The sequence below is a fragment of the Notamacropus eugenii genome, chromosome 3, assembly GCF_028372415.1.
Source record: "Notamacropus eugenii isolate mMacEug1 chromosome 3, mMacEug1.pri_v2, whole genome shotgun sequence".
Taxonomy (NCBI): domain Eukaryota; kingdom Metazoa; phylum Chordata; class Mammalia; order Diprotodontia; family Macropodidae; genus Notamacropus; species Notamacropus eugenii.
The window spans coordinates 385,307,658-385,322,234 of NC_092874.1; the positions used below are offsets into that span (position 1 = coordinate 385,307,658).

General features: G+C 39.7%; 1 protein-coding gene across 1 annotated transcript in view; it reads left to right on the forward strand.

Moving 5' to 3' along the window:
- Positions 1 to 3,592: 3,592 nt before the first annotated feature.
- Positions 3,593 to 14,577, forward strand: part of GNA12 (G protein subunit alpha 12) — a 130,331-nt gene continuing 119,346 nt past the window's right edge. The window contains exon 1 of the mRNA XM_072597690.1: positions 3,593 to 4,495. Within this exon, the coding sequence (XP_072453791.1) occupies positions 4,175 to 4,495 (321 nt within the window). The 5' untranslated portion in view covers positions 3,593 to 4,174. The remainder of the gene's footprint in view (positions 4,496 to 14,577) is intronic.

Here is a 14,577-nt window from a genome sequence, read left to right on the forward strand (position 1 = left end):
TGTTAAAAGAGAAGGTAGGGATAGGAATGGACCTTTTTACTCCCTACCAGTTTCTTTTCTATTTACTTTAATACATCAGAAGATCTATAATTTAAGTGGTGTGCTTTAATGGGTGGGATAGGCCACATAACTTGTCCTTGCCTTAGATCACAGTTTTCTAGAATATGGAGTTTAAGGCCCTTTGGGGGTGAGGGTAGGGGTGGTGTGAAGCAATAGTAAAAATTATTAGGTATGTTAGAGTATAATTCTCACATGAATATATGCACTTTTTTCAATGAAAACAAAGTTCAAATCAAAGTCAACAAAAATGAAACTAACACAGCAAATTCCAGCAAACTAACAGAGAAGACAGCTGAGCGAATATTTAATAGGGTATGTACAAACAAAGGCAAATTTGAGTTGGCTAGCTTTGACTTTCCACACAGGCAAGCTCTGCCACCAAAACTATCAGCTAACATAGGTTTATGATACAGATAAGCTGTGTCATGAAAATTATTTGTGAAGATTGCTGTATAAACATTACGTTTGGAGATGCACTTTTTAGTTTAAAAATGGGGCAAGTGTGGAAATCTCTTTCTTAATAGATGATTTCTATGAATTGGTTTGATCAAAAAAAAAATGTATCAGCTTGTAGTCAAATCCTCTGGAGGTCAGCATCCCTCAAATTAGCAAGACTTGGCCTCAGGTGGCAGTCCATCTTCTGGCCCATATTTAAATCAAAACCTTTTTAGCTTAGTAAGATCTTACAGAAGAGTTATACTCCATTGACATTGCCTTCAAGAGCCTGGGGTTATCTCCTTGATGAAGCATCAGGGCAGGAGTTTATCAGAGGTTCCCTTTAGTTTACTTGTAGTAACAAATCCTCTAAAGTTCACAAAGAATTCTATCTGATCTGTTTTGCAGTGAGTTGGAAAAGAAAGAAGTCTTGCTTGTTAACAACAGGTAATGTTAGTATAAAGGATAACAGATAGGCCAACCCTTTGAGGCCTAAATTGAAAAGAAAGATGGTGGCTAGAAGACCAAGAGGAATCAACATACCCTAGTAGAAAGAGTGCCAGGATTGGGAGTCACAGGAGTTGATTTCAAATCCTGGCTCTGCCCCCCACCTGGGTGATGTTGGGCAAAGCATTTAACCTCTTTGGGGATCAGTTTCCTTTCCTATAAGATGAAATGGATGAACCAGATAATTTTGAAGGTCCCTTTTAGCACTAAGTCTTTGATCCTTCAGTAGTAATTTAAGGATCAGGGTTTATATTGCAGGAGACCCTGGCATCTCTCATAGTTTCTCAGTCCTGCTCACATGGAGGACACAGTCATCCCTTACCTCCAAGTTCTTACTGTGCCGGATGGATGTTACTGGAAACCACAGCAGCAACCACCAGTGATTAGAAGACAGGCAGAATACAAATTCCTCAGTATCTCATAGGGCAAGTTCCCATTGCAAGTAGAGAGAAGGGAAATGTATTCTGGGAAACTATCAAGCTGAATATTTTGAATGTGAGGCAGCGTGATATACTGAAGAGTATTCTGAACTTGGAGTCAAAGAGAACTGGGCTCAATAGTACCAATGTAACTTTGGCCAGGACACTGACCTTTTTTTCTGAGCCTTAGCTTCCTCATGTGTAAAATGAAAGGGTTAAATTGGGTGAACTGTGGGGCACATACCTCATCCAGCTCTAAATGTTATGATTCCAAATCAGCTAATTGCTTATCTAAAATGGGCAAGAGGATACTGATAAAAATGAAGTATGCAAACTAAAAGGAAAACCTTGCTTTCTAGTGTTTGGATTTGGCTTGCTTTTTTGGAGGATGAAGAGGACTTCAGACAAAAGTACAGGAAATATGTTTGCAAATCATTTTTTTATGTGGTGGCTATGCAATTAGCAGCTTTCACTAATGCCTCACTGTGCCATGTAAGTGTCCCTGGGTTCTAAAGGGCTATTACAAAAGAGCAGAAACTTTGGTAGGTTCTGTGAATCAGAGGAAGAAGGGGGAAGAAAAGTGGAGATGAGGAGGGAGGGGAGTTCTAATAATTGGGGGAATCAAGGTTTTCCCTAATAGTATGAGTTGAACTTTGAAGGAAAAGAAAGATACTAAAAGGTAGAAGACTTTGAAGAGTCTACAAATATTTACCAAGCACTTATGCTACAGGCACTGTTAGCCGAAAAACTTTGCATTCATCCTAGATATTATGCAAGAAAATCTTTGAGCACAGTTTTGGTAGTGGACGAGCCTAGCTAAATTTGGATAGGCTCATTACTACAGAGACCACAGAGTGATAAATGTTTTTGTGGAAGGTTATTCTCTGCAAGGTAGAGGGATTAAAAAGGAATCATAGATGCTCTGAAGTGACATCAGTCATATCAATGATCAAATTCATGAACTACTTTTTAATTCACATTTGCCATTCCAAAAGATAATTGCTAAAGCCCTGTTTTAGTAATGATTGATTCAATGTAACAAACATTGTTTACTAGGTCCAAAACCTTGTGCTAGATCTGAGGGAAATACAAAGTATCCCAAAAGTCTTACTATGGTTTAACCACAGTACAAAGGTCCTTGCCTTTGCACAGCTTAAAGGAGAGGTTCTCATACCAAAGTGTTTAACAAGTTTCACTCTTCACTTAAGTGTAGTGTAAAGGTTACTGACCAAATCAGATTACCATGTGGCCTCAGTTACTAACTAGCCATGTAACTAAGTGGACATCTCAGTTTTCTCAGTCCATAAAATGGATACCCCTCATACAACATACCCCTCTGGAATTTTATGAAGAAAGTCTTTAGCATTTGAGCTATATAAATGCAAGGTATTATTTAAATTAAAAGGTTCTTGTGAAAAGCAAATAGCTTAATTTATTAATAGTCTATAACTGAGGGAGAACATGCTGAACAATTTTTTTTTTGCTTGCAGTGTAGTCAAAGGTTAATGTCTAAATTTGCTCATTGCTGTTTATTGTTTAAACCCGAATTCTTTTTTGTTTTTAACTTGACACATAGGACTTGACACATTGTCAGTGACTGGTTTAAAATGTACCACTCCCTTCTTCCCTGCATCTAGAGATACTCAATAAAGATGGCTTTAAAGAACTGAAGCTTTTTGTAAAGCCAGCGGGATGGTTTTCACGACGATCCGAAGTCATTTCTGGGAATTTTATAATATAGCCCAGTCCCCTTGATGCCGAAAGTCTAATGGTTCTTCTCCGTGACTCTGTAGCTCTCTAGACCTTTAGAGTACCCAGAAAACTGGGACCGTGTTCGGTACACCTGGCACTCCTAGTGCCACGCCCATCCAAAGGTTAAGATCCAATCCGAAGACAACCCAAGATGATTGGCTTGCTTAGGGAGCAATAGCAGCCTGCATCAGTGGGTGGCCGTTCCATCCCCCCGAGTCCCCGCCTCCCTTTCATTCTGAAAGAAAGGAGCTCTGCTGAGAAGTCCAATGGGAAGCGTAGAGTCCGAGAACGACGTCTTGAACCCCGCCTCCCATCCACCGCCCCTCCTCCCCGACCCCGCCCAAATAGGGCTCTGCAGCCTTCTGGAGGAACCACAGACCAATCGAATAGCGTTCTGTGTCAGATTGACAACATTCAGCCCAATCCCTTGGGCCAAAGCGAGGGCGACCCACGCCCCTGCATGTACCCCTCCATCCCTCCCCCCCATCTCCTACCCTCGGCGGGGGGTCGGAGCGGCTTGCTGGGAGCTAGTGTGGGCTTGGGAGCGGGCGGTGGCGACGACTGCCCCGGGTTCTGGGTACTGACTCGGGGACTCGAGTCCGAGTCTCCGCCCGCTAGGATTTGGAGGCCGCCAGCGGCCCGGCTTCGCCCCCGTCGGTCCCCCTACTCCGCCTGTCCGGGGGTCGCCTCCGCAGCTCCCCGCTAGCGGCCGCGCCCCTCGGCCGCCTCCGCCCCGGGCCGGAGGAGCGGCGCTCCCCTCCCCCTCGGCCGTGGAGCCGCCGCCCCCGGAGGGCGGGCTGGGGCTACTCCGATGGCCCCCGGCTCCTAGCCGGGGGAGGAGGGGGCTGGGCGCCTTCGGGATCCGGGCTCAGCGCGGCGGCGGCGGCGGCGGCGGCGGCGGATGCAGACGGCCGCGGGGGGGCCGTGAAGGGGCGGCCGCCGCCTCCCGCCCCCGCCGTGTTCGCTTCGCTCAGTCCGTGCTCTCCGCGGCCGGCGGGGCCATGTCCGGGGTAGTGAGGACCCTCAGCCGCTGCCTGCTGCCGGCCGAGGCCAGCGGGCGGGAGCGCCGGGGCGGCGGCGGCGGCGGCGGCGGCAGCAGCCGGGACTCGGAGCGGGAGGCCCGGCGGCGGAGCCGGGAGATCGACGCGCTGCTGGCCCGGGAGCGCCGGGCGGTGCGGCGCCTGGTGAAGATCCTGCTGCTGGGGGCCGGCGAGAGCGGCAAGTCCACCTTCCTGAAGCAGATGCGCATCATCCACGGCCGAGAGTTCGACCAGAAGGCGCTGCTCGAGTTCCGGGACACTATCTTCGAGAACATCCTCAAGGTGAGGGGCAGGGCGCCCCGCTGGGGGCGGGGAGGCGTTTGGGGGGGGGGGGCGAGGCTCGAGCATCGCCTTCCTTCCCCTCCCCTTGGGGGGCTCCGCCGATCTCTGGTGCCTACCTGGTGCAGGTGAGGAGACTGACCGCCCTCCAGGTGCGGGGCCGGGACGCAGTCCTGGGAGCGCTTGTGGTCGGGCCCGCGGCTACCTGGGGGTGAGAAAGTCTTAATCCGGTTCCCTAGTCCCCTGGCCAGGGACGGAGGGAGCAAATCAAGCATTTATTAAGCACCCACTCTTTGCTTTACCGCAACCCTGGCACGTATTAGGAGTTCCATCTTATAACTGAGGCAGAGTTTAAGTGGCTCCATCAGAGTCATCCAGCTAAGTGGATTTGAACTCATGACTTCACCGCCTTGCAGCCTCTGCGAGGTACTAGACTGGGTGTTGGATTTGGCGAAGGGTCAGCAGGACCCAGGTTCCAATATGGACCCTGGCACTGTTTAGAACTGGGGAGTTCCAGAAGCAAGTTTTAAGTTGTGTGACCATGGGCAATCCCCTTTTAACTTTTCTAAGCCCCATTGCCCTGATTGCTAAAATGGGGATAGGAATGTCTCAGACTTACCTCACTGAGTTCTTGTGGGGATCAAATGAAATAATGAGTAAGATGCTTTGCCAGCTTTAAAATGCTATCATAAATATAGTTTATTTATGTGCCATTTTTATCTATTTCCTGGCGTAGTGTCCAACAGATAGTAGGCACTTAAAAATGCTTAGTGAATTGCATTGAAATTGAGTTAAAAGTGCATACGGATATTTTTGTTTTCGTCCTGTATTTTTATAACTCAGACTCCCTTTTTTGCTGTCACCAAAAAGTAGTCTTTTCCTTTATCCTGATCATCTTTGGATATTGTAGGGTGGATGGTAAATTAGGCCCTCGTTGGTGCATTTGGTGTGTTGATCTTAGGGGTTGGAGAGACCATGACTGCACTTCTAAAGGAAAAACCACATTGGGAACTTGGAGTAGCAAACCACTGCATGTTGGCTGCTTACTTTAGAAAGTTGCTGTATGATGTCTGTGGTTTTCCCACTCCACCCTTTAGAGTCTTCAGTCAAAGCTGATGAGGAAGTTGTTCTTGCTTTTTTCAGGACTGTGCAATCAGAAGAAAAAGCCCCAAATATGTTTTAATGTTATCTAGTGTTAAAAAGGGTCACAGAGAACTTTGGGGAAGTCATTGAGTGGATGTAGAGCTGACCTTTCTCTACCTAGGTATAATTTTTGACTTACTCTTTCTCTCCTGGTTTTTAAGTGATCATATTTTCAGGCCTCAAAATTGGCTTTTTACTCATTGTGGAAATAAGGGGAAGGGAATGGGACCTGAGGACCCAGAGAAACATTGTGAAATTAGTTATTTCAGGGAACTAGCCTGCTGTCCTGGAGGCTATGGATTTTATCTTGCATTTAAGATTTTAGAACTGGAGATGTCTTTAGAGATTGTTTAAGTTTAATCTTCTCATTTCACAAATAAGGAAACTGAGGTCTAGGAAGATTGACCTTTTGAAGGTCGGTCTAAGTGGCACAGCCATGTGTAGAATAGGTCTCCTGACTAGCTCAGTGATTTTTTTCACTAGACCATGTTGTTTTTCCTTTATAGACTTTTTAGTCTATAAAAAAATAGAAATGGATAGGAAAAAATAAAGAGAAAAACTGACACATATCTCTTTTCTTCTTTTCTGCCTTTTTCAGAAGATTAAAAGTTTAATTTAGAACTTTAACCAAGTATTTAAATATTGAGGATAGTTGTTTCTAATGTGGTAGGGATTGAGTGTGTATTTGGAAAACTACCATTTATTTCTCGGAAAAATGCATTTGATTTTCTTTTCTGGACAAAACTATTATTTGCCATTTAACAATATAAATTATGCCTCCTTCCTGAATTTTGAAAAAGCAAGATCGTGACATTTGATTTAGATTAACGGAACTTAACCATTTCCACTTACCATCTCCCGGTTTCTTTAAACTCAGGAGGCCACTGGCAATGTAAATATCATGAATGTGACTTTTAAAAATAAGATAAACACTCTTGAAAATCACCATTATAATTTTAAATGAGTTTCAGACACCAATGCACACAAAACATTAACTTTTACTTTTGTTAACTTTAACTGTTTTTAGCAGAAACAAATTCCCTATTACCACTTTAGATCTTTCTTTCCTGACTTTTATGTAATGGTAGTTCCATTTTAAATGAACTTTAGCTGCTCAACAAGAGAAGAACGGCTTAGAATTCTGCTTTGAATTTAGAACATAATGCATGGGACGTGTCTCATTGCTGAGGAAGAGATGTTTTTTAAAGCTATTAACTGTGGGTTTTGCAGTTATTCAGAATAATATTAATGTTTGCAAATACTGTTGGAATTGCTGTGACTGAATTATCTAGTTATTTCAAAGGGACAGCTAATTTGATTTTTCCCTCTTTCTACATTGAATCACTTGATTATGCAAATATCATGTAAACCTGACCTGAGTCTATCTCCTTTTTATGCTGTCATAAGCAAAATCCTCTCTTTTTAGAGAACTTAAGGAACACAATGCCTACAAATGAATGAATTGATCTTATGCAGTTGACTTAACTTTTTAAAATTTAATTGTTTTCCTTAATTCTGAGGTGTTTTTATAACTGCATTTTTTCTTCAAGCATCTGTATCACAGTAAGTTACAAGAGTTTTGGGATAAAAGGCAACTGTTAAATTTTCCAATACAAGGTTTCAAATAACAGCTCTTACTGGCCCCTACCCAGACATAACCTAGATAAAATTTTTGGTCAAAAATATGAAATAGATCCACTTGCTTTATTTTAAGCATATTAAAAGGGAAACTAATTAGATAATTTCAGTTTGCCTATTTCATGTAAAATATCTATACAGTGTTGCTCGCACTTTATTCAGAATACAATTAGAGTGATTATGAATTAGTGTTATATACCATTGCTGTATCCTTAAAAATTAGAAATTGATGTAGTAGTATCCATTATAACGTAACTCTTAAAGACTTAAAAAACTAGTAGTTACTGCTAAAAAGAAAAAAAGAAAAGTTTTGTCAAAGCAAGCAAAGTCAATACCATTACATAGATTTTGGTAGTTTACTCCTCCAATGGTTGTGTGAAAATAGGTTGAATTTGGCTTAGCAGTGAATTACCACCACTTTATAAGTATACTTCATGTTAAATTTCAAGATTTTGTAAAAATTTGATTTCCCTTTTATAATGAACCTATCATCAACAATCAATACCATTTTATTTTACAGAGAACTAAAAAGATGGTGTGTAATACTCTGAACACTGATTATGTAGTTTATTTTTCTAAAGTGTACAATAAATTAGCAAGGTAATAACAAAATTGCCCTTTAAATTCTCTTCTGAATTTTTTCTAATTTTTTAAAAAGTCTTATTGATAGTCTTTTTTTTTTTTTGCATCACTATCCCTACCCACTAACTTACCTAACTCCCTTGTGACAAATATGTAAAGTCTGAAAATCTGTCTCATTTTTTACCCCTAGGCCATCATCTCTCTGCTAGCAGGGAGAAAGGTATGCTTGCTTCACCATCAGTCTTCTGAATCCATGACTAGTCACTCTGAAGTTTTTCAGAGTTTTTGTTTTGTGTTTTTTTTTTTTAACATTGTGGTCATCTTGTAAATTGTTCTCTTGGTTCTGCTTATTCAGTATCAGTTCATGTAAGTCTTCTCAAGTCTCTCTGAATGTTTTATATTCATCATTTCTTTTAACAAAATATTTTGTTATGTCCATATACTATAATTTGTTAAAATATTCCTCAATTGATGGACATCCACTTTGCCTTCAGTTCTTTGTTGCAAGAAAAAGTGCTGAGTATTTTTGCACATACCAATCATTTCTGACCTCTTAGGAATATATGTCCATTAGTGGTATTGCTGGATCAAAAAGGGTGTGTATGTATGTATTTATATACAGACATATACATAGTTAAGTGACTTTTTGAGTATAGTTTGAAAATGATTTCAAGAATGGTTGGACCAGTTTACAGGTTCAGTTTCCTCAATTATAAAATGAGGGAGTGAGCTAGATAATCTTTGAATCTCTTCTAGTTCTAGATCTCTGACCTCAAATCTGCAAGTCAATAGCAGGTAAGAAATGAGACCACTAATGATGATTGAAGGGGGAAGATCTGAGAAGATTTGACTAAGTAGTTGACTCTAGATGTGAGCCTTGAAGCTAGAAGTTATTTTTTTCCCCAAGTTTATTAATTTATTTGTTTTCAGCAATTACTTCCATAAGTTCCATATTTTCTTCCCCTTCCTTCCTCCCCAAGACAGCATGCAATCTTATATGGGTTCTACACATGCATTCCTATTAAACACATTTTCACATTAATCATGTTGCATAGAAAAATTGAAATGAATGGGAGAAACCATGAGAAAAACAAAACACAACAAATGGAGAAAATAGTCTACTTCATTCTATGTTCCAGTTCTATAGTTCTTTCTCTAGATGTGGATGGCATTTTGCATCGAGTCCTTTAGAAATGTTTTAGGTCTTTGCATTCCTGTGAAGGGCTAAGTCTATTAGAAACAGTCCGGAATGCTGTGGCTATTACTGTGTATAATGTTCTTCTGGTTCTGCTCATTTCACTGAGCATCAGTTCATATGTCTTTCCAGGTTTTTCTCAAGTCCTCCTGTTCATCATTTCTTATAGCACAATAGTGTTCCATCACAATCATATACCACAAAGTGTTCAGCCATTCCCCATTTGATGGTACCCCTCAATTTCCAATTCTTTGCCATCACAAAAAGAGCTGCTTTAAATATTTTTGTACATACAGGTCCTCTTCCTTTTTCTTTGATGTTTTTGGGGGTACAAATGTAGTAATGGTATTGCTAGATGAAAGGATATGCACTCACTGTTTTATAGCCCTTTGGACCTAGTTTCAAATTGCTGTCTAGAATGGTTGGATCAATTCACAGCTCTACCAGCAATGCATTAGTATCCCAGTTTTTCTATGTCTTCTCCAACATTTATCATCTTCCTTTTCTGTCATATTTGACAATCTAAGTGTGAGGTGATACTTCAGAGTTGTTTTAATTTGCATGTCCAATCACTAGTGATTTAGAGCATTTTTTTATATGACTATAGATAGCTTTGATTTAATTGTCTGAAACTGCCTGTTCATATCCCTTGACCATTTATCAATTGGAGAATGACTCATATTCTTATAAATATGACTCAGTTCTCTATGTTTGAAAAGTGAGGCCTTTATCAGAGAAACTTGCTGTAAAAATGCTCCCCAGTTTACTGCTTCCTTTCTAATCATGGCTGCATTGGTTTTGTTTGTGCAAAATCTTTTTAATTTTATGTAATCAACATTTTCCATTTTATATCCTGTAATGCTCTCTCTATCTAGTCTTTGGTCATAAATTCTTCCTTTATCTGTACATCTGACAGATTAAATATTCCATGTCCCCCTAATTTGCTTATAATATTACCCTTGAGGTAGCCATTTTGACCTTATCTCTGTATATGATGTGAGATGTTGGTCTATACCTGATTTCTGCTAAACTATTTTCTGGGAGGATAAAGAGTCTTAAGAAATGAAGTGAGGAGTGAGTGAATTTCAGGAAATAGGGATATGCAAAGACACAAAGGAGGATGTGTGGAATTCAGGGAACAAGGTACTAAGCTAGTGTGTCTGGAACCAGAATGTGGGAAGAGAAGGAAGGCCAAATAAGTTTATAAAGTTAGAAACCAGATTATGCAGGGCTATAAGTAGGAGGCTGAATAGTTTGTATTTTTTCCTAGAGACAATAAGGAGCCAACTGAAAATTTTTGAGTAGCAACGTAGCATGATTAGATCTGCAGTTTGGAATCTATATGGAGAATAATTGGGAAGGAACATCTAGCAGTAGAATTAGAGTTAGAGCTAGAAAGTACCATATGGAACTTTGGGGGTTAGGATTAAGTGAGCTTTCAGGTCATCAGACTGGTTGAAAATAAATGATATATGCAGCTAACTGGATTATAACTTACTTGGAACAATGTTTTATGGTTGTGTGTATTACTGATTGAGAATTTTTTTTTGCTTTGTTTATTGGGGAATAAACAATAGAGGAAACAAGTTTTGCTTTACAGTGTATAGAAAAAGTTAAAATAAATTATAGCCTGCTCATGCAAGGCCCCAGCCCAGCTCCAGAATGCTTTGAGGTCCTTCTGACACAAAATTCTTATAGTTAGCTGTAAGTAATTCAGACCAATTTTCCAGCTCCTGAAGGAACTTTGCAAAAATCATTCAAAGATAGAATTCATTCATCTGTTTATGACCTAAGATTATGATTTTCTAAAATGCCTACCTTTTTCATCAATTTTAATAGTTCTAAAAAAGAATACAATTCATTTATGTTAAAGTGTGAAAAGGACGTTAAAAAAACATCTGATGCCAAGGGTCCAAGTCCTTTAGAACTCTTAGTCTGTGAGCAACTTTTGTTTCTTTGGTCACACGAGCACCAAACTTTCCATTTAACTATGTAGTGGATCTTGAATACAGACTTTTTAAAGCACAGAATCATAGGACCATAGATTTAGAGACCATCTAGTTTAGCCCCTTCATTTTACAGATGAAGAAATTGAGAGGGCCAGAGAGTTTAAGTGGCTTGTCCAAAGTCACACAAATGGTAAGTGATGGTACAGGAGGGATTTAAACCTAGTCCTTTGACTCCAAAGCCAGTGTTGTTTTCATTGTATCATATTGTCTCTCAGAGAAGCAGAAATCTGCTCCTGGGTCCTCTTTCTGTATTTGGGAGGGCAGTAAGTTGCCTTCCCAGCAAATTTCACTAAACTAGCCAAATTTTACATTTGGACACACTTGGGTGGTCCTTTTGTAATGCAAAAAACCATTTCCCATTAGTTGAAAAATCCAAAAAAGAAGCCTCTGGTCATTTTGGGGAGCTGTATGTATAAATTGGTCTTGCTCCACAGCTTTCAGGTTTGCATTTAGACAGTGTTAATAAAACTTGTTTAGGGTTAGCAATATCTGACATTTAGTAATATTTATGTAAGTTGGAATAAAACTGCTAATGACTTGTAACTATTTTTTCCATTTCTCCATATTTAAAAGTATGGACATGGATGGGATATTTTGAAAATGGAATTGGTTGTTTAAACTTAAGCATTCATCTGTAGATTTAATTGCAGGATGATCCTTAAGCCAGGGAAATTAATGATATGTAACAGATTTGGTATTTAACTTACGTTACCTGAACAGCAATACTTCATTTCATTTCGTACTAAAACTGTTACAGAGATGGCTGCTAATTTAAATATATTCTAAATTCACCACCAAAGGCAATCATTGTAGAAAATCATAAATGGCATTGTTAACCACTGGAACCTGGAAATTCTCACCCTAACATTCCCAGGCAGTGCCAAATTTTGTGTGGCTTTTAGAAGTTGGAGACATATCTTCTAGCTTCTACTCTCTCTGAGTGACTACCCTGGGATCCTACGGGTTGACTAGTGTGAATTTGCCCAGTAACATTTCCAGTGGCTTCTAAAGAACTTGGGAGGCCATCTGGACTCTCTTATTTTATTTACATATGAAGAAATTGAGGTTGACTTGCCTAAGTTCACACATTTAGTAAATGACAAAACTGAGATTTGAACCAAGATGCCCAAACTTCAAATTCATTAATATTTCAGCTGTCCTGTACTGCCTGTCAGAATACCTGCAGGTCTCCCACTTCCTGGAAAGTCACACTTCTCCCTAAATCAGTTGTATTTTACTAAACATCAATTATTTGATCTTGGAATAATAGAATTTGCCACTCATGCTAACAGACATACTTACCTATAAAATACTACTTTATTCTTAGGTAAAATCAGTTAATTGAACAAGACAGTACCTAATACTGCATGACTATACCCCTGTAGCTTGTCCTAGATCCAGTCTTCTGGATTCTAGCACCTCCCAGTGCCTTTTATTCCCTCCTGCACTCTCTTCTTCTCACTCCCCTCAAGCAGAGAGTGTCATAAAGCCCTGGCCTCCTCTGAAATTTTAGGGCAGTTCAAGAAGGGCAGCTTTAGACAGAAAACTTGAGTTCAAGAATCCAGGCTCTACCAGTTGCTCCAGACATTTTTAGGAAAGACAGAGTCCTACCAGTTGTTTTCTCCATTCCAAGAGCAAGCAAAGAGATTCATGTAATGAAATGTAGTTCCTAAATGCTATACAATTCATGACCTGAGGGACTAGGGTTAGAGATGGAGATGGAGAATAGTATTTGGATTTTGAAGTTTTTACCAAGGATATTGCACTTAAATTAAGAAAATTGAATATTCTTGGCATTTTCATAGGATCGTACAGCCAGTGCTAGAAGGGACCTCATAGACCACCAAACCCAAATCCCTCAAATGAGAAAAATGAGGCCAAGATTAAAAAGACTTGCTAAATTACATGTAGTAAGCATCAGAGATGGAATTGGAATCTAGGTTGACTTCTGAGCCAGGTTCTTTCTGTTGTACTATACCTACCTCTTCTATTGTAGGAGATAGGTATTTTAGATAGATGGTTCATAAAATTATGAACAGTGCATTAGATATCAATATTTTGTCTATTTTGGGAGGGACAGATTTCAAGATCATTGAAAATTCCTGATTAGGAAATTCCCTCCACCAGTGCAGATTGGTACCTACTCTACACTTATTCTTAGAGTTGCCTCCCCCAGTACTGAGGGGGCAGCTGATGTGCCAGACTCAGACCCTGAAATCACTCCGTCCTGACAACTCTACTCCTTTGGGCCATGCTTGCTTTTCTTGTCTGTCAATAGCTTATCCTTTTGGATTGAGTTAAAATTTAAGGGTAGTACTCATTTTAATTGCTTACATTGCATTCCCTGAGAGGTTAGTCAGTCTGAACATTTCTTTTGTGTCTGTGTTTAGGATAATGCTTAGGATGTGTTAAACAATATTTGCTTTTGTTATTTGGAAAATACAATCACTGTTTTACCCTGTAGAGTTAAATATACTTTGAGATGTTAAAAGTGCTACTCATTCACCTGAATGTATAAGTCTGGAATTAGTTCTGGAATTAGGACTACATGACTTGAACTTGGCAGGGAAAGTTATAAAAATGTACTGGCTAGTTGGCCTGTAAGAAGGAAGGCTTAGAAATGTTTAGAAAAGTGGTGTGGGTAGCTAAGTTTGTCCCATTCAACATCAGCCTCATGAATACCTTAAATTTTGCTAGTTACTGTGATATTTCTTAATGAACTTAGAATCCATTATGTGATCTAAATTTACGTTATCCTTCAAACCAAAATTAAGATGGTACTGGACTAAACAGTAGATCTGGAAACTCTTGAAAATGGAAAAGTGCTTTGAAGTCTAAACCAATTACAACTAAAATGCTTAATGATACTGGGCTTTCATTTCCTTGTCAGTTAAAAGAAGAATTACTCAGGTATTTGTGAGGAATGAGTATATATTTGACTTCCAGACCTAATGTAGGAGTCTTTTGAATATTTAATTCAAAGTCGAGGATAGGAGGCGAAGGCTATATAAATTTCAAGATGTACCTTCTGATTTGAGTTTGATGCACTGGTGATTTTTTTCCCTGTTTGTTGATAGAGATAGATGTTCATGTAGTCACTTTAAGTACTTTTTGATAAGTAAAGTAAATGAAACTATTTAATTTAAAATACTCTCACATACTCAACGATCCAGTACACTGGCTTTCTTGCTTTTCCTCACACGACATTCCCACTCAACCTTTTCACTTATTTTTCCCTATGCCCAGAATACTCTCTCCCATCTCCTCTTGTGTCTTCCCTATCTTCCTTCACGACTCAGCTCAAATTCTACCCTTATCCTCTATTGTTAGTGTCTTCCCTTTGAGATTGCTTTACATTTACACTGAATATATATTTTATATGTTGTCTCCTTCAGCAGAATGTGATCTCCTTAAGAGCAGAAACTGTTTTTGTCTTTCTTTGTATACTCAGCACTTAGCATAGTACCTGCCATATAATAAACACAACAAACACAACAAATTCAAGAATTTGTGTGATG